Here is a 19480-nt window from a genome sequence, read left to right on the forward strand (position 1 = left end):
AATTGCAGTTTCAAAGGACTCTAAACGATCTCAAACGAGGCATAAGGGTCTTATTGTGATTTTTGGCAAGAAAAATAAAAAATAAGCACTTTTAAACCACAACTTCTCGTCTTCCTTCCTCGTCCCCAGCGCGACCTCATGTAATACGTCATCAAGAGGTCACGGATGACGTATCAAAGCTACGCCCCAGTGTTTACAAGTGTGGAGACAGAGGACCGTTCAGACGTTGTAGTATGTGAAATGATACTAATTAATGTCTTTGTGTCAGTTTATTGTTTAAAATGATCAGCAAATGTGCGTTTGACATATGTAACATGTGACCTTTCGACATCATTACGCAATTACGTGAGGTCGCGCTGGCTCGTCACACATCTGGAGGAAGAAGAGAAGTTGTGGTTTAAAGTGCATATTTTTTATTTTTCTTGCCAAAAATCACAATCATTTCGCTAGATAAGACCCTTATGCCTCGTTTGAGATCGTTTAAAGTCCTTTGAAACTGCAATTTTAAACTGCAGTAAAACTGTAAAGTGTTGGTGTCCATCAAAGTCCATCAAAACGAGAACAATCCTGGAATGTTTTCCTCAACTGAACAAAGACAGACACCAACATATTGAATGACATGGTGGTGAGTAAATTATCTGGGTTTTTTTTTTTTAAGAAAATTTACTAATCTTTTAAGTGAATCTGGAGAGGGAAACATTAGAAAAACACTTAACAATAATTGACATTGAGTTATCAAATCCAGTCAACTGGTGAAGTGCATTAATTGTGTTATAGTGTTTGTGTGTTGTGTCTTCATTAGTGTGACTATTAGTGTGAATGTTAGTGTGTTATGAACAGCACTCCTGTCCTCAGGGCTGAGAGTTGAGCTGTAGGTTTTAATCACAGGAACATCTAGAACAGTGAACTAGAGATTCTTTCACAGGGACATTGGAAACAAGTTTCCACCCAAAGTCCACATTACAAAAAATGACACATTTACTGTACTGTTTTCAGTAAGTGTATACTGGGAATGCAAGAGAAGCTGGTAAATCCGACCTTAATTTCTCTGTTGTACTGCTCCATCTGAGAGAGTTTAGCAGTGGTCTCTCTTTCCAAAGCATCCAACTGCTCCTTGAGCTTCCGACAGCTTAGATCTTTCTCACACAAGCTCTGTTTCATATCATTTATCAAAGGACCTAAAAGAGAAAATGAGAGAGAGAGAACGACAGAGAGAAACAGCTTTTATTAAAGGCCACCTATTATGCCCAAGTTGTAATATAAGTCTAAGGTGTGCCCAGAATGTGTCTGTGAAGCTACAGCTTAAAATACCCCACATTTCATTTATTACAGCATGTCCAAAATGCCCTATTTGGGTTGGAACAAAAACGCACTGTTTTCGTTTTTTGTACATTTAAATGCAAATTACTTTCTGCTCCTGATTCAATAACAAAATAAAAAACAGTGCACGCTTTCAGTTTAAATATATCTAATTCCTGTTAATACAAAAATAGTACAGACAATAGTATCTCACATCTTGCTGAGTGCAGAAACAATGATAATGCAGGACTGTCAATCGGTAGCTTTGGGCGGGGTGTTATCAGTGTGATGTCACATCAACAAGAGAATGTAAACGGTATGTCTAATGTGATTGCATTGATTAAATGGGAATTAAAAACAAGAAGTAGGTAGGTTTTTTTTCTTTGTCGGGTGGTTGTGTTCAAACACTGCCAACACACATCTCCAAACACCTTGTAAAAGTGGATTTTGCATAAAAAGTGCCCTTTAAACTCCTAAGACCTGAGCTTTGGTTTGTATTTTTTCAGATTTCTTCCAGCTATTTTGGGGTTAGTAAGAACCAATAAATATAATAACCAAATTTTTTTCTTTGAACAAGAAGCAGTGTAATTGTCCATGTTAGTGTACAACAGGTTCCAGTTACACAGAATTACGTTTTATGGTGCAAACAACAAAAAAAATTGATGTCCAAGTATGTGGACATCCAGGTCTTAGGAGGTTAAAAAAAACTCCAGCCTTGAGTTTAAGAGAAATGAAATGGACACGTATGGATTTAGTCATCCACACTTAAATTGATTGATGGCTTTAGTGAGTGCTTACTTGAGTTCTGAGTGAGGTCAAGCAGTCTGTCTGTCAGCCTTTGCTTCTCAGGACTGAATCGATTCAACTGCTTCTGAATTTCCTGCAAAAAGACATGCATGTACAATGATACATTTCACAAAGGAAGCTGAATCTTCTATTGTTGCTGCTAAAGTAGTAGTTCACCCTATCAGTCACCTTTTTGACATCCCTACTGTCTTTTTCACGCAACCAAAGTAAATGGTGACCATGCATTAAAGTAAATGGTCTAATGGTGCGTTCACACCAGATGTGAATGAAGCATTAAAGGGATAGTTCACTTTAAAATGAAAATTCTGTCATCATTTACTCATCCTCATGTTGTTCTAAACCTGTATGAATTTTTTTTCTGATGAACACAAAAGATGATATTTTGAGAAATTATGGTAAACACACAGCAGTAAGTGACAATTGACTTCTATAGTAGGAAAAAAATATTTTGGAAGTATTGTGATAAATGACTAAGAAAATATTTTGATAAATGACGGTAAGCACACAGTTGACGGTACCCATTAAATCCCATCATATTTTTTTATTCCTACTATGGAAGTCAATGATCTGCTGTGTGTTTACCATAATTTCTCAAAATATCTTCTTTTGTGTTCATCAGAAAAAATTAATTCACACAGGTTCAGAACAACGTGAGGATGAGAACATGATGACAGAATTTTCATTTTAAGGTGAACTATTCCTTTAAGCTTGAGTGGTTTACATGTTAAAGGCATAGCGGAGGATTTTCTTTTTCCGGGTGGATCATCAAGACTATTGGTCATCCCAGTTGTCAATCATTCTGATGATATGTTGATGTAAGGCCATCGAACGTGCTCGTCCCTAGGTTCGCACTCTGTACATGCGCACTTCCAGGTGTATATGTGTGGTGGGGCTACGGTTTCAACCATTCATTGAAGCTTGCGTTCTTACCGTGTTTTTTCAAAATGTCTGAGGGTCGCAAGAGAAAAAGTGCCTACAGATTGTATGACAAGAAGAGAAAGGCCTCTGAAGAAAGAAACAAGACCAGAGTGTTTTGGGAGAATATTTCACACGCTGGCGTGCGCTAAAAGCACAGGTTGGGCTTGCCACTCGAAGTTTCTACTCGACAGGTAAAGTTTGTCATGCTATTTGGAGATATCCATTCAAAATCACTGCTAGTAAAAGTTGATGTAAGCTATGATTAACGATGCTAGCCCTGGCACAAGTCACAAACTGCGCAGACACAGTAAACATGCCAACAGGAAGAGCAAAGAGAAGAACTAGGCTCGTGCATGCTCTCTCTCATGCATGCGTTTAACAGGCGTTCCCTCTCTGTAGCAGATAGAGTGTTGCGCATGTGTTTTTTTTTTTAAAGTGGAGGGGTGGTTCTTTTAAAAAATTCGAGAAAATCTTCCGCTATACCTTTAAGTCAATGCAAAGATGGGATAGACATCCTGTAGCACGATTTGCGTGAATGAGGTGGCACGAATTGCGCATTTTGGGCATGTAGCGTGTAATTTGAGTTGAAAAATCTGAAGTTGATATTTGCGCTGTGTTAACCAATCAAGAGCTTGTTCTAGTAGTGACGTGATTATGACATAGTGAGCTGAGGCAGAAAAACAAAACAACAATCGAGAACAAAATCACAGTTTCTGAATGTGGACACCCGGAGTAGTACAACATATCTTCTTACTTTTAAAGAAACAGGAACAAAAAGGATCTTGCTTGGAAGAAAGTGAGTGAGGAGGTCAGACAATTTGGTAAGTTGTAAAAAACACTCTTTAGGGGCAGTTCACATTTCGCATCTAAAACTGCTTGGAAAACGCGACCATTGATTGGCTCTTGTTACATGACCTGCGGTGCGCTTGCGGCATTCTGAAAATTTGAAATGTTTTTAACTCGATGCGGTGCGGACACGCCTGGAAAAAATTAGCGTGTTGCACTGTGTGCGCATTGCTTCCGTTATGAGCGCGCATACCGCGCACCTACATTTGAAATAACGAACTTGAGCGCGCAAAAGACGCGATATGTGAACCACCCCTTACTCAGTTTGAGCTATATACATATTGAGACTACAACCTAGCTAAAGCCAGCGAATTGACGCCAATTTTACCCGCGAATGAAGTGTGTTAACCCAAAATGTTCAAGCGTCCTACTACACGCGAATAGCTCAAATTATTCACTTCATTCGCATCTGGTGTGAATGCACACCCTACTGAAAAATCCAGCTAAAACCAGCATAAGCTGGTAGCTTGTTTTAGCTGGTCTAAGGGGGTTTACGCTGGTCCTCCCAGCCTGACAAAGCTGGCCATGCTGGTAGGCCAGCTGGTATTCCAGCCTGACCAGCTAAGTCCAGCTAGACCAGCTTAAAATGTGACCAAAACACAGCTAGACCAGCTTGCTACACCAGCAAAACCAGCTTCCTACACCAGCAAAACCTGCTAAAACCAAGCTGGAGACCAGCTTAAACCAGCTCACCAGCTTATGCTGGTCTTAGCTGGATTTTTCAGTAGGGCAGTAAGTCTTCTGAAGACATATGACAGTTTTGTGCTAAACTAAAATTTAAATCTTACTGACCAGTCATAACTTATAAAATAACTTTATAAAAATAAAATTTTACCTCAAATTGTAACTGTAGGGAGTTAATATCCAGTGTACGGCTATCTCTCTTCTGATTAATCAGATCTAGCTCGGCCATCTGGACCTTTCTCTTACTCTTGGCATCCCGGAGTCGATTGGAGATCTGCTTATGCGTGTTGCCCTGAAAGGCAAAGAGTTCAAAGTAATTTTTGTAATATATTCCACCCAATGCCCAGATAAAGAACTGGTCATTTGTAAGGTAAGGAAGAGAGTTAATAGCCCCACTGTGGCAGTGGCGGCTTGTGAGTCGTGACTGCTCATCCGAGGGACACAAATTCAAAATATGTGTTCGGAGTGTCATGTTTGTTGCTCGTGTTTTCAAATTATGTGTTTGTTGCATCATATGAACCATGTGCATCATGTGTTTTGTCAAAATAAGTGCCTGTGTTGCGCACGCGCCAAAACCATTTATGATAAAAGAGATGCTCACATTCAGAAAATACACGCAAGACACTCCCTTAACAGTAAACTCTGATAACGTATGAGATTGATGCGAGTATCTAGCAAACACGAGCGTCTCTTTTATCATAAACCCTTTAGACTCGTCTGCAGCATATTTTGAAATCACGCGCAGAACGCATATTTTGAAATCACGAACCACACACATGACGGGACATACATTGTGACGAAACTTCGCATCATGCGCCCTCAAAAAAAAAAGAAATCAACGGCCGCCACTGCACTGTGGTAGGTAAGATAGTACTTTCCGAAAAGCACAGGCAAGGGAATTGTAAGAATAAATGTGGATTATGTACAAATACTTTGAGAGTGTCCAAAATTACAGCAACAGGTGCAACTTTAATTTATATATTTAATTCAAATTTAAAAATCCTGTGTCTCTTCAGATTGTTGCTTGATTTTATTTAATCTTGAAATGTTTGTATTTAGTTTAGAGAAAAATTAAGGAAATCTCACCACAGACTCCAACTCCATCTCCAGACGTCTCTTCCTCTCTTTCAGTCTCTGTATGTCACTCTGCTCTTTTTCTCTCTGTGTCTGAAGCTCCACTCGTTTACTTCTCTCCCATTCCATCTGTCGCTGATGCTCCGCTTCCTATATAAAGAGAGAGTGATATATGACATGAGTATCTGTTCAATTAGGAATATTAGGAACACCTGTTCAATTTCTCATTATTGCAATTATCTAATCAACCAATCACATGGTGTTGCTTCAATGCATTTAGAGATGTGGTCATGGTCAATACAATCTCCTGAACTCCAAACTGAATGTCAGAATGGGAAAGAAAGGTGATTTAAGCAATTTTGACCGTGGCATGGTTGTTGGTGCCAAACGGCCCGATCTGCTCAGTTACTGGGATTTTCACGCACAACCATTTCTAGGGTTTACAAAGAGTGCTGTGAAAAGGGAAAAACATCCAGTATGTGGCAATCCTGTGGGCGAAAATGCCTTGTTGATGCTGGAGGTCAGAGGGGAATGGGCCGACTGATTCAAGCTGATAGAAGAGCAACTTTGACTGAAATTACCATTTGTTACAACCGAGGTATGCAGCAAAGCATTTGTGAAGCCACAACACGCACAACCTTGAGGCGGATGGGCTACAACAGCAAAAGACCCCACCAGGTACCACTCATCTCCACTACAAATAGGAAAAAGAGGCTTTATGCATTGTTACCACTGTGCAGGCTGGTGGTGGTGGTGTAATGGTGTGGGGGATATTTTCTTGGCACACTTTAGGCCCCTTAGTGAAAATTGGGCATTGTTTAAATGCCACTGCCTACCTGAGCATTGTTTCTGACCATGTCCATCCCTTTATGACCACCATGTACCCATCCTCTGATGGCTACTTCCAGCAGGATAATGCATGTAACAAAGCTCAAATCATTTGAAATTGGTTTCTTGAATATGACAATGAGTTCACTGTACTAAAATGGCCCCCACAGTCACCAGATCATCATCTTTGGGATGTGGTGGAACGGGAGCTTCGTGCCCTGGATGTGCATCCCACATATCTCCATCAACTGCAAGATGCTATCCTATCAATATGGGCCAACATTTCTAAAGTATGCTTTCAGCACCTTGTTGAATCAATGCCATGTAGAATTAAGGCAGGTCTGATGGCAAAAGGGGTCAAATACAGTATTAGTATAGTGTTCCTAATAATCCTTTAGGTGAGTGTACATTTGTATAATACTGTAGTGCTTGTTTGTATCTCTGCTTTGTCTTTTATGTTCCACTTGCCTCCCGACGCTCTAGCTCTTTCAGTCTTTCTTCCTCTCTCTGTCGCTCCATCTCTCTCTCCCTTTCTCTCCTCCTCTCCTCCTCCCTCTGTCTCCGCAGTTCAATATCCCGTGACTCTCTCTCCTTCTGCTCTCTCTCCTCCCTCTCCCTCTGTCGTCTCCTCTCCTCTTCTCTCCTTCTCTCCTCTTCTCTTTTCTGTTCCTCCTGTAGAGCCAGACGTCGTTTCTCCAGCTCTGCATTTCCTTTCTGAAAATTTTCCTTCAGTTTATCCTCAAATGCCACTAAAAGAAAGAGAGAAAGAGAAAGAGAGAGATGCCTAAAGGTCCAGAACACATCATACAAAATTTTGTGTATATATAGCAGAATTGCATTGTATTACACAGCTATTATTTTATTTTGTCCATCTGCCACTTTAGTCTCTATAAATACATACTGTAAATACTACAGTATTTGCATCAGTCAGCCACAAAAATATGTGACCCTTTAAAATCCAATCTAAAGTCTCATAATCTAATGTAATGAGATCATGAGCATCAAAGTTTGATTTCAATCACTGATTTTACTTTAGGCCCTATTCGATATTAAAGGAATATTCAATTTTCTTAAAAGAAAAATCCAGATAATTTACTTACCACCGTGTCATCCAAAATGTTGATGTCTTTCTTTGTTCAGTCCAGAAGAAATTATGTTTTTTGAAGAAAACATTGCAGAATTTTTCTAATTTTAATGCACTTTAATAGAACCCAACATTTAATACTTAACTCAACACTTAACAGTTTTTTCAACGGAGTCTCAAAGGACCACAAACAATCCCAAACGAGGCACAAGGGTCCCATCCAGCGAAACGACCGTCATTCCCGACAACAAAAAAACATATATATATACTTTTAAACCACAACTTTTCGTCAAGGTCCGGTCCAGCGTGACCTAACGTAAATGCGTGGTGACGTAGGGAGGTCACATGTTACATATAAAAAACGCACATTTGCGGACCATTTTAAACAATAAACTGCCACAAAGACATTAATTAGTATCAGTTGACATACAACAATGTAGGAACGGTCCTCTTTCAAGACGCTTGTAAACACTGGGGCGGAGTTTCGCGTTCGTCCTCTGTGACCTCTTGACGTCACGACGTATTGCGGTGACGTAGTGGGGTCAGCTGGCGCATCACGACCGGATCTACACGATGAGAAGTTGTGCTTTAAAAGTGTATATTTGTTATTTTTCTTGTCAAAAATGACAATCGTTTAGCTAGATAAGACCCTTATGCATCGTTTGGGATTGTTTATAGTCCTTTGAAACTCCGTTGAAAAAAACTGTTAAGTGTTGAGTTAAGTATTAAATGTTGGGCTCTATTAAAGTCCATTAAAATGAGAAAAATCCTGCAATGTTTTCCTCAAAAAACATAATTTCTTCTCAAATGAACAAAGAAAGACATCAACATTTTGGATGACATGGTGGTGAGTAAATTATCTGGATTTTTCTTTTAAGAAAATGGACTAATCCTTTAAAAATATTGTGGTTTATTTTCACAAAATGTTTCTTTTCATTATATAGAATGATTTTATATAGAAAAAAGTTAGACATTAAAATAACTTTATCTGGGTTTTCAGATAAAATCTGGGTTTTCTAGATGACATCTGTACAGTATCTGCATAATAATGTATGTAAATACCATTGTTCTTGTTTTTCTGCTGATGTTCTGGCTCAATCACCTCAGTGTTGATCAGAGGAATGGGTCCGTTCAGGAGGTCACATGACTTCCCTGTTCTAAATACAGGCTCACAAAATAAACAACTTTATAAAAAGACACCACCTCCAGGTTATTGTAGCGAAGACGGATCTGTGTGTCTCACCTGAATGACGGGGGCATAAGGTCGGGAGGTAAAGTCAGAGGTAAAGGACGACCGGTCTTGGCCATATCAACCAGGTGCATTGCCAAAATAAATTCCTCTGCTCTTAATTGCCCATCACGATCTACATCCGCAAGATTCCTGCAGATTGAAATATACATGCAAACCCATGCACAAACACATACATTTTTGATTAACCTGGATGCAATTTAAATGTGTAGTAGATGACTCACAGATACCAAGTATCAAGTTTAAATATACATACCTACAGTGCATTCAAGCTATACTGTACATTTTATATCAGTTTGTGCATTCCTTGTGATCAAACCAATGACCTTTGCATTGCTAACATAATTTTTAAAGCATTAAGGTACATTGTAAATATTATGCTAGTAATGAAAAAGGGGTGTGTAATTAATTGGCATGCTTCAACATATTTGCATATAATTTTTTCATCCACCCCACATTGTAAGAAACTATACAGTGTTTTGTGCACTCACCATATGGTGGCAAGCTGTGTTTGTGTGAGGTTTGATGCTGTGAGGGCATTTCTGACCTGAGGACCTTCAAACACACACTTAAAGAGTTAATACACATACACATAATAAATATGTGTATGTCATGTAAACATACAGTACATTATCTCTTCTACTCTCTTCTCTTTACTGTACGTTAACACGTAACCACTCACCAGACAGGTATCCGCTCATCAGTTTGTCCAGACTGTTGAACTGCTGGCGGTACTTTAGACGGGACGACTGAGGCACTGCCCAATCAGATGATCCCATTTTGGGGGAGTTACTCGCGAGGGAGGTGGTGGAAGAGGAGTTAGAACTGTAGGGACCAGGGAAATTTCAGGATATACTTATTAGTATGTTCTATAAAAAAGGTTTTCATAACTGTTTCCCTTCAAAGTAAATATAAATATATATACATATACTATATACTGCTTGTTTAACTTTATTTTATTGTATGCATGTACAGTATCATTTGACAGCAGCACCAAGTAAATTATTTGTACAAACACTATAAGCTTTTCATCTATAAACGTATACTTGGCTAAATACAGTATAAACCCTATTCATCGTCCAAAACAGCATGTCTCCGGGTAATTCCTAAATACAAATAATGCATTTGCATGCCAAATGCTTTTTAAATAAGCTCAGTTCACTAGCGGCTCATTAACACTAATAAAAAACAACTAATCCCGTCTTGAACCAATAACCAATCCGGAAAACAATCTGGTCCTGGACCAACCAACATCAGCTTATCCTACTGTGCTGTGCTGTGAGATTCTGCTGTAACATCATCCTATTAATAATTGAATACGTGAATCCACACAGGCAACTACAAGGCCCATTCCAAATCATACTTTAAAACTCACAATTACTCACTGATTTTTAAATTCAATTTATGGAGCCTCTGACATTTTACATGACTGAGATGATGTCCAAATACATTTACATTTAAGCACATGTGGCAGCTGCTTTTATCCAAACTACTTGCAGTACAGTCTATTCAAGGTATATACAGTATTTTATTAGTACAGTATGTGTGTACCCTGGGAATCAAACCTATGACCTTTGTGTCAAAATGCAAAATGCTACCAGCTGAGCTACAGGAACATAATTCAGTAAAAATCAAATTTAAACCTCAGTGATATTTTTGATGCAGCTTAAAGAGATCGCCCAAAAACACAAATTCTGTCATTTACTCACCCTCTTGTTGTTGCAAACCTTTGAACAACATGAGGGCTGAACTAACCATAACATTTTATATTGCCAGCAAACTCATTATGAAAATTTTTACAAAAATTCAACATATTGCTCAGCCCAAAACACAAATTCAGTTTTAAACAGACACTAAGCAGGTGTTAATGAGTTTACTACAAGCTTCTGTACCACCAGGTAGAGGTTGGATGGCTCTCGGAGGAATCCTAACAAGATCTTATTAAGATACTGGGAGACAGCTGTGCTACTCAGGCACACTGTCAGCAAATGCACACTTATATACTACAAACTTTCAAGCCCATCGTGTTTCCTGATTTTAATCTTTCAGCAGCAAACACACCAACAATGCCCTCACACCCTCAAATACATACAGCATTATGTGGAAATCCAATACAAATAAAGACGTTATTGTCTATGTTGAAGGTCAATGTACAATATTTATAATTCCTACCTGCTAGATCCAAGGTCCAAGAGTGAGTGAGATTTACTCAAACTGCTAGAAACTGGGAACGCTGGAAAGTAAAAAGATCAAAGAGTGATCAATTAGGTGATCCATTTTTTTCTCATATGGTCAAAAATTCAGTTTTCCTAAGATGCAGTCAGTTGAATGCAGAATAAAGTGGGTGTTAAGGTAGACAAGCAGGCAGGTATGTATTGATCTCTTTAGTATTTATCAAAACGAGAGGATTAGCAGCCAGACCATCAATACTGCACACACAGTGCAGTGCCACAATACATAATAAATATACAGTAGTGGCCACAACTGATGTCTAACTTTCAACAATAGATATCTTTGCTCTTTATACAAATATTTTATTAAAGTTGCATAAAAAAATGTGTATGCATGTTGCATTGGTGTGTTTAGCTTTATTATTTAAAAACACCATGTACTGGCATATCTTAACCTATATCAGTGCCATTGTTTCGTCTTAAGATACACATCAGTATTGTAATTTTTTTAGGTTTGTTTGTAAAAGGGGACATTTCACTTTTTAAAGTGTAAAATAAATCTTTGGTGTCCCCAGAGTACCATATAGATCATTTATTATAGCATGATGAAATTGCATTGAAAATGAGCAAAAATGTGCTGTTTTTGGGTGTGTCCTTAAATGCAAATGAGCTGATCTCTGCACTAAATGCAGTGCTGTGGTTGGATAGTGCAGATTAAAGGGCGGTATTATTATAATAAGCTCCCATTCTGACATCACAAGGGGAGCCAAATTTCAATGACCTATTTTTTTCACATGCTTTCAGAGAATGGTTTACCAAAACTAAGTTACTGGGTTGTTCGTTTTCACATTTTCTAGGTTGATAGAAGCACGCAATTACAGCACTTAAACATGGAAAAAGTCAGATTTTCATTATATGTCCCATTTAAAACTACTTAAATGTCCTAATATAACCTAATATAACCTAATATAACTCATGGGGCGGCAGTGGTTGAGTGGTTCATGTAGGGTGTCTACAAATCGAAAGGTTGGTGGATCAATCCCCGGCTCCACCGGACCAAGTGTTGAGGTGTCATTGAGCAAGACACCTAACCCCAGCTGCTCCTGACAAGCTGGATGGCGCCGTGCATGGCTGACACCGCCGTCGGTGTATGAATGTGTGAGTGAATGGGTGAATGTGAGGCAAATTGTGAAGCGCTTTGGATGGCCATTGGTCTATGAAAGCGCTATATAAATGCAGTCCATTTACCAACTAAGGACTCAGTCCGGATTCATGTAAACCTTGTCCAGGAAACTGCCCCTTAGTGTTTTGTCCAACGGTGTATGGTTGCTATACATATGTGTCTTATAAAACCTAAAACAGGTACCTGATGTTGGAGGGAGGAGTGTTGCATTGCCGTTTGGCAGAGCTGGCACACTGAGAGAGCTGGGGAGAGGCAGTGGTCCTGGCACCAAGGTGGGCACAGGAACCAAAGGCATAACTGCCGGGCAAGCTGTAACAGGTGCTAGTATAGGCATTCCCGACATTGCAGAAAGATTTGGCATTGATCCCATACCTATAATTGAGACATTATAAAAATCAGTTCATCTGAGATCTGATTATACGTGCCAAACTAATTTAACTTTACATGAAACCTAATCTGTGTCTTATTATTGGGAACATCTTAGTCTCAGCCTTAATAACAAAACCAACAAGTCACGGAAGTTGTTACATAATCAGTTTTCAATCAAAATCGTACCGAAGCGTGATGATGATGTCATGACAGGGACGGGGGTCTGTTTCATGATGATTGGCAAAATTGAAGGGAGGGGCTGACCCTGCAGCTGCAGTTTAATTAGTTTCATTGCAATGGAGAATTCCAATCTGTCCATCTTCCCGTCTTTCCCCATATCCGCCAGTGCCCTGAAAGAAAGGAAGTTAGCGGCCGCTGAAGCTTTTCATTGAAAGTGGCTTACTGAGCACTAATAGCAAACACAATCCCAGCGGAGCAACACAGAAATATGTGTGTGATGACAGTACAGCATTATTAGACCTGAACTCTTTGTTACAAATAAGGGAATTTGAGAACACACACGGGACGCAGAATATAACCTGCTATGCTACAAACTTAAATCAAACGTTGCCCATCTCACGGCAAATCTAATTGCGGATGGGCGACAGTGTTTACACCAGTAGACTAACCACAGACAGGAAAAGGCTACTTAAGGAAACCTCCACCCTTCAGAGAGGTATGTGGCTATGAATACATGTTGTCCCACACACACAATTTCAGACCCTATTATTGTAACTACAGCACATAAAACTAAACCATTCAGGCACAGGCAAAAGTATGCATATATATACAGAAATACAGTATAAGAAGCAAAAGACAAACCAGCCATTTGAAAAATATTAGTGTGTACAGAAGGGTCTGTGTGTGTGGTGTACACTAACCAAATGTCAGCCAGTATGGCTGTTGGAAGTCCAGATTGCAGAAAGAACTTTCGTGCTTGGTCTCCTGGAAATAAAGCTAGCAGTTAAGCACACTGTACTCATAGCAGACTGTGGGTGTAAAGCATGCAGTATGGATGTGTATGTTATGTTCATACCTGACAGATAGCCCAGAGTGGGAACCAGAGAGTCAAATTGTTTGTCATGTTTCACCCTCTCTTCTGGAGTTATAGCCCAAATACTAAAACCACCTGAATGACAAATAAAAGAGATTTTTCTTCAGATTATTACCTTGATGTTCTTCTTTCTATTGTAATTATTGTAAATAGTGTATGTACTGTGTTTGGTGTGTTTATTTATTGTCAACTGCACACAAGGTGTTCACTCATTGTACACCTATGTCAAGGATGTGACAATAAAAGTGAATTGAACTTTGGGCCTTTAAGTTCCTACCATTTCTCTTGGAGGTCCATCACAATGCATGTGGATTTGACATAGGTTGTCTTGTATGCAATTTAACAGGTTTGTTTGGGAAATGGATGGCCCAGGTTATTGTACTTTTAAGATGATTTGGACCTTAAAGGGACAACACTTTTTATGAAAATATGCTCATTTTCCAGCTCCCCTAGAGTTAAACATTTGATTTTTACCGTTTTGGAATCCATTCAGCTGATCTCCAGGTCTGGCTCTACCACTTTTAGCATAGCTTAGCACAATCCATTGCATCTGATTAGACCATTAGCATCGCGCTCCAAAATAACCAAAGAGTTTGGATTTTTTTTCCTATTTAAAACTTGACACTTCTGTAGTTAGTAAGACCAACAGAAAATTAAAAGTTGTGATTTTCTAGGCCGATATGACTAGAAACTATACTCTCATTCTGGCATAATAATCAAGGACTTTGCTGTCGTACCATTGCTGCAATGATATAACACAGCGCCTGAAAGTAGTCCTTCTTGGTAACTTTCAATAGCAGGGGACTATTTTCGGGCAATGGGTAATGGGCCTCCGGCTGCCATGGTACGACAGCAAAGTCCTTGGATATTACGCCAGAATAAGAGTAAAGTACAGACTTAATTGTTGTTTTTAAATATTTATTAACAGCAGTTATTAATTTATTATAATATAAACTTAATAAAACTGTGATTCGTAATGTTCAGTCAATCTGAGCCAGTAACACCTACGTTAAATCTTCTATCGTAACAGTGTAGACTGGTTGGTTAATATAAACCATGACAGCTTTAAGAGCCAATGTGCAAGCGATCCATCAACAATAAAAGTGACCAATATATGTTTGTGTCATGCAACTTGTTTAGGCTTGTCGGGCCAATCTCAACACAGCGTCCACACAAAGTGCTGAAGACACATCGTTTATCACGTTCTGGGGCTTTTTGGAGCTTCTGGGAGAAAAAGCACTTGATTTAAAACCCGGTTCAGCACTTACCACTTGTATCAAACAATCACACAAGAACAGTCACACACTTATATAACAGTGCCATGTTTTCAATGTGATGTCTATCTAAATTAGCATTTTTATTATTTTTGTCACATGTTTGCCAGCCTATGAAAACCCAACTAAAGTCATTTATTTTGTAATTTACTGTTTTTACATAAAATATTTCAACATTATGTAAAGAACATTTTGTGAAAAAATAAAAATTAACAAGTCAGTCAGTGGCTATGGGCGGAGCTTTATCAATGTGATGTCACATTAACAAAATAATCAAAACAAAATGTCTAAGGGCGCACTCACACTATCCAAACCAAACCGCGCTCGGGCACGCTTGACCCCCAAAGCCTGGTTTGTTTGACTAGTGTGATCGCTCTGTTCCGCGCCCAGGCACGGATTGGTTAATTGCGCCGCGGCCGGGTTGCAGAGGTGGGCCGGAGTGCGGTTCACTTGGGCTCAGGCGCGGAAGACTGTGGTGTGAGCACGATCGCGCCTGAGCGCGATTCAAAAGGTAAAGACATCAGTTGCGCGACCAATCACCTTGATCTGCCTCCGTAAAAACCTTTTGATGTGAGCAGGGGGTTACGTGAATGTCCGAGCTGCACACGTGACAGATCAACTAAGCAATATGATGACATGTGAGAGGGCTGTTTGTAATCGCACACCAAACGACTCAGAATATAAAACACAGACTTATCATTACGGTGGGTTCCAGTGTTAAGAGATAGCTTTACTTCCTGCTTTTTTCAAAACAATCGCATCTTAAGCCCGGACTCGGATCGATAAAAAGTACAGTGTGAGTGCGTGCATCTGGGGGAGTAGGGAGGGGTGACAAATCGCGCTGGGGCATGGTTTGGTTTGGATAATGTGAGTGCGCCCTAAGGAGACTGCTTTCGTTTAATAGGGTTAAAAAAGGAGGGGGGGTTATTGTAGAACTGTGTGTTCACACACTGCCAACACACAATTATGTCCAAACCCCTTGTAAAAGTGGATTTTGCATAATAGGTGCCCTTATTGACTGAGTAAGGTCATGTCAAAGACTGAAATCAATGTGTAAACAATGAATGGAATCAAACGTTGATGTTCCTTATCTCATAATTGCAATCTCATATAAACAAATTATGAGACTGTGGCCTGGATTTTACAAACAGGGTCACATGTGGCCTCCTATCTGCTGTATTCAGGTGATGAGATGAGAATGGGGTGAATGTGAACACACTCTCATTCTTTCAATTTTGAGTCTCTTTTCTTCGCTTTTTTCACTCTAGGGAGGACAAACACATACACATTACTTTCAGCTTATGTTTTATGCATTGTCAGCAGAACAGAGATTCAAAAAAGGCCATCTTGATTAATTATGTGCAGGTCTATGAAATCATGTGACATCTTTATAGTCCAATTCACAAAACAAAGTGAGAAAAAGTTTTATAGGGTAAGGCTAAAAATGAACTTATGCAAATGTGTTTATTGTGCAGTCTGACATAACAGATGTGACAATATCAAATATATAATTTAATATGACCCCCTATGATTATATTACATAAAACCAACAAAAGTAATCTTTAAGATCTGGTATATTATTTTCACTTTGGTATATTAAGAACACAATCAGGTTTCCTAACACTGAAAAATGGCGATGTCGACGTGGGAAATGTTGTTCTCCTTCATCTTGGATCTCAAAGTTCCTGAAGGGTAGATGAAGTATATTGAATGTGGCTTTGATAGAGGCCGTTCTCTTGAGCGTTCAAGGAAACATGGCAACGGCGTATGTCAGGTGGGAATTAAGCAGTCTGTGTAATGGAGTATTCACGCGCTCCTTTGGGAAAAGACAGTCTCTCTAGGCCACACAGTAAAATGTAGCCAAGGTCTATTACTACTTCAAGCATTCCTCCATTTAAAGGTAAGTGTGATTTATCTTTAAGAAAGCAGGATGATTTCTTTTTTGTAGTCTTTTTTATATATAATTAGTAGTCAGTATACATAGTTCAGTATTTTTATATAGTCATATTTTTCATTCAATTAAAAATGTTTTGCTTACAGTACAATGGTTTACAGTACAGACAGAACTATGCTAAGAATTAAAATACCAGGTGGTATTTTATGTAGCAAAATATTTGCGAAGCTAAATGTATCAAATGCTAAGCAAACATCTGTTTCTCGGTGTGCACTACCAGATTATTTTAAACTGGGAACAAGCAACACTCTCCCGAAAGCACTAAGAGGATTATCCAATACACAAACTCATATCTATAAATAGAGTACAGACAGATACACACTTACACAGAACATATACATTCGTATTCATGTTTTCTTTTGCCACCTTTTATTAAACAAATAACACCCCAATCACATCCCAAAATCCAAATTCCCCCATTGACTGAACTGGTTAAACTAAAACTTCTAGTGTCAAGATTATCTATTTTTATAATTCAATAATTTGGCATCAACCATATACTGTAAGCAGTTTACATTCATATAACTAGTCTCAGGAACGCTCTAGTTTTTGGATCCGACCAAGATTTAAAACCTGCATCCTTTGTTTCGTCATTGTAAGGCACAATAACACTGCTGCATTCAGCACTCTGGGCTTCTCAATTTCAATTTCCGCATTTGGCAGGTGCTTTTATACAAAGTAAATTACAGTGCATTTGTGGTATTGTATTCGTTTGTCTTCTTGTGTTGCAAGTGCCAAATTTAAGCATTAAAGCATAACTAATGTGACCATTTAGTGCAGATTTAAGGGCACATGAAACAAACCCAAGTCTTCAAACACACATGCCCTTCCCTGTATTGTCTTTCTCTCTTTCTCTCTAGCATATCTGACACTGTAAGATAAATATTTCACGGAAACATTAGAGAGAGCAGACTGAAGTTTTAAACAGCCTACTTCCTTAGATTTCCAAGTACCATTGTAATATTATTGTATTCTTTTCAGTATCTTGTGTGTAGTATCATATAAATACCATAAAATATGAATGATAATCTGTCTTAGGACCTGTCCACACATACAAATTTTCTAAACCGTATCTTTTTCTATGCAGTTTAGCTGTTTGTCCACACGCAAATGCAGTATCAGGTGATTGAAACCGAACCTTTATAAAAACTTCTGCCAAGGTAAGATTTGCAGAAACTTTTGGCCTGTGACTTGCTGAGGCGAAACTCTGCAATGGCTTCTGATTGGCCAACATGGCTTGCAATTCGAGATATATCGGCGTTTGTTGGTTTGGCATGCTATTGACAGCGCTTCTTACCAGGTTTTTGCGTGTTCGTGTGGACGCAGAGATTTTATTTACCGAAGGCAGAAAAATTGCAGGCAGGTGAGTTTTATCAGCGTTAGAGCTAAACTCTAGGAGAGTGGATCTCGAGGGCCAGAGTTGAGAACCAAAAAATACCCGTGTGGACAATAGGCCATAGTTATGCCTCTGTTTGCTTGTTTTGTCCTCGTGTTTGCTTTAGTTTATTATCTTGTTAGTTAGCTCCTCCTGTTTAATCGTCATCACCTGTGTCTTTAGTTAATCATCAGTCTTGTGTATTTGAAGAGTTTGGTTCCAAAACGCAATAAATCCATTTTGACAAATTTCGGTAAAAACGTGTTCCCCTTCGAGGGAACTCGAGCTGCGTCGCCGAAGCTACGCTATGGGAACGCCCTCTGCGTGATTGCGTCTGAAGCACGTATGTCAAATCAGTCCAATGGTCAAGTGACACGTCATAGGCGGGTGACGTGGGAACCAGGAAGCTATAAAAAGAGCACCCAGCAAGCCAACTTCAGCTCTTTGTGCCTCAGCAAGCGAGTGTGTGTCATGTCTAAGTCCAAACAAAGTTTTAAGGAGTGATCTTCCCCGTGTCCTAGTTTCATTACGAGCGAGGACTCTCATCATCTCTGTGTAATGTGCCTCGGGGCACAACACGCACGATCGTCGCTTGAGAGGTGTGGGTGTGCACATTGTGATCGGATGCCGCTCCGTACGTTGCGCTCGCGGCTCGCACTCTTCGAGGAGGGTGGTGAGCCGCGTGTTCCCCACGGTTCTGGCCCCGCTGCTGCCGAGGCAGAGCGGAAGCTGCGATCGTGGGGATCACAACTAGATCTCGCGGACGAGCTTGAGACGGGTCTTCCCCTTTCTCAGCCTTCACCCGCGGGATCTAGTGCCCCGTCTCTGGATTCGGAAGCCCGCGCTGCGTTTTCTTCCGCCCAGGGCGGGAGCCCAGATTTGCATTTATCGTCGTCCGAGGAAGTCGATATTATGTCTGTAGACGTGGTGGACGCTGAGGAGCCCTCTCATTCGTCCCCCGCGTTCGATGATGTATTGGAGGTTGTCACTAATGCCGTGGCTCGCTTAAAATTAGACTGGCCGGCGGAGACACAGAGCGCGCGTCCTCAGAGCATGTTAGACGAGCGCTTTTTAAAACAGAAACCTCAACCTTCGCGGCGCAACATGCCTTTCTTTCCTGATCTCCACAGCGAGCTGTCGAGATCATGGAAAGCTCCGTATTCAGCCCGTGTTCATACCCCTCACGCCACCATGTATTCCAACATTGTGGGGATGGGTGAACACGGATATTTAACGATGCCCCGGGTGGAGCAGACGCTTGCGAGCTATCTCTCCCCCGCTGCGGCGTCATCATTGAAATCACCTTCGCTT

At 39.9% G+C, this 19480-nt stretch overlaps 1 protein-coding gene across 2 annotated transcripts in view; it reads right to left on the reverse strand.

Annotated features, from left to right (window-relative positions):
- The window catches only part of itsn2a (intersectin 2a), an 87829-nt gene that overhangs the window by 28403 nt on the left and 39946 nt on the right, over positions 1 to 19480 (reverse strand). For both annotated transcript variants that reach the window (XM_073856006.1, XM_073856007.1), the window contains exons 3-16: positions 13549 to 13641; positions 13394 to 13457; positions 12699 to 12862; positions 12327 to 12515; positions 10962 to 11022; positions 9472 to 9614; positions 9281 to 9344; positions 8784 to 8921; positions 8603 to 8697; positions 6925 to 7205; positions 5641 to 5778; positions 4706 to 4846; positions 2098 to 2179; positions 1039 to 1178 (exon numbers count right to left, since the gene is read on the reverse strand). In XM_073856006.1, the coding sequence (XP_073712107.1) occupies positions 1039 to 1178; positions 2098 to 2179; positions 4706 to 4846; positions 5641 to 5778; positions 6925 to 7205; positions 8603 to 8697; positions 8784 to 8921; positions 9281 to 9344; positions 9472 to 9614; positions 10962 to 11022; positions 12327 to 12515; positions 12699 to 12862; positions 13394 to 13457; positions 13549 to 13641 (1793 nt within the window). The remainder of the gene's footprint in view (positions 1 to 1038; positions 1179 to 2097; positions 2180 to 4705; positions 4847 to 5640; positions 5779 to 6924; positions 7206 to 8602; positions 8698 to 8783; positions 8922 to 9280; positions 9345 to 9471; positions 9615 to 10961; positions 11023 to 12326; positions 12516 to 12698; positions 12863 to 13393; positions 13458 to 13548; positions 13642 to 19480) is intronic.

This window comes from Misgurnus anguillicaudatus, chromosome 18 (genome assembly GCF_027580225.2).
Source record: "Misgurnus anguillicaudatus chromosome 18, ASM2758022v2, whole genome shotgun sequence".
NCBI classification, from domain to species: domain Eukaryota; kingdom Metazoa; phylum Chordata; class Actinopteri; order Cypriniformes; family Cobitidae; genus Misgurnus; species Misgurnus anguillicaudatus.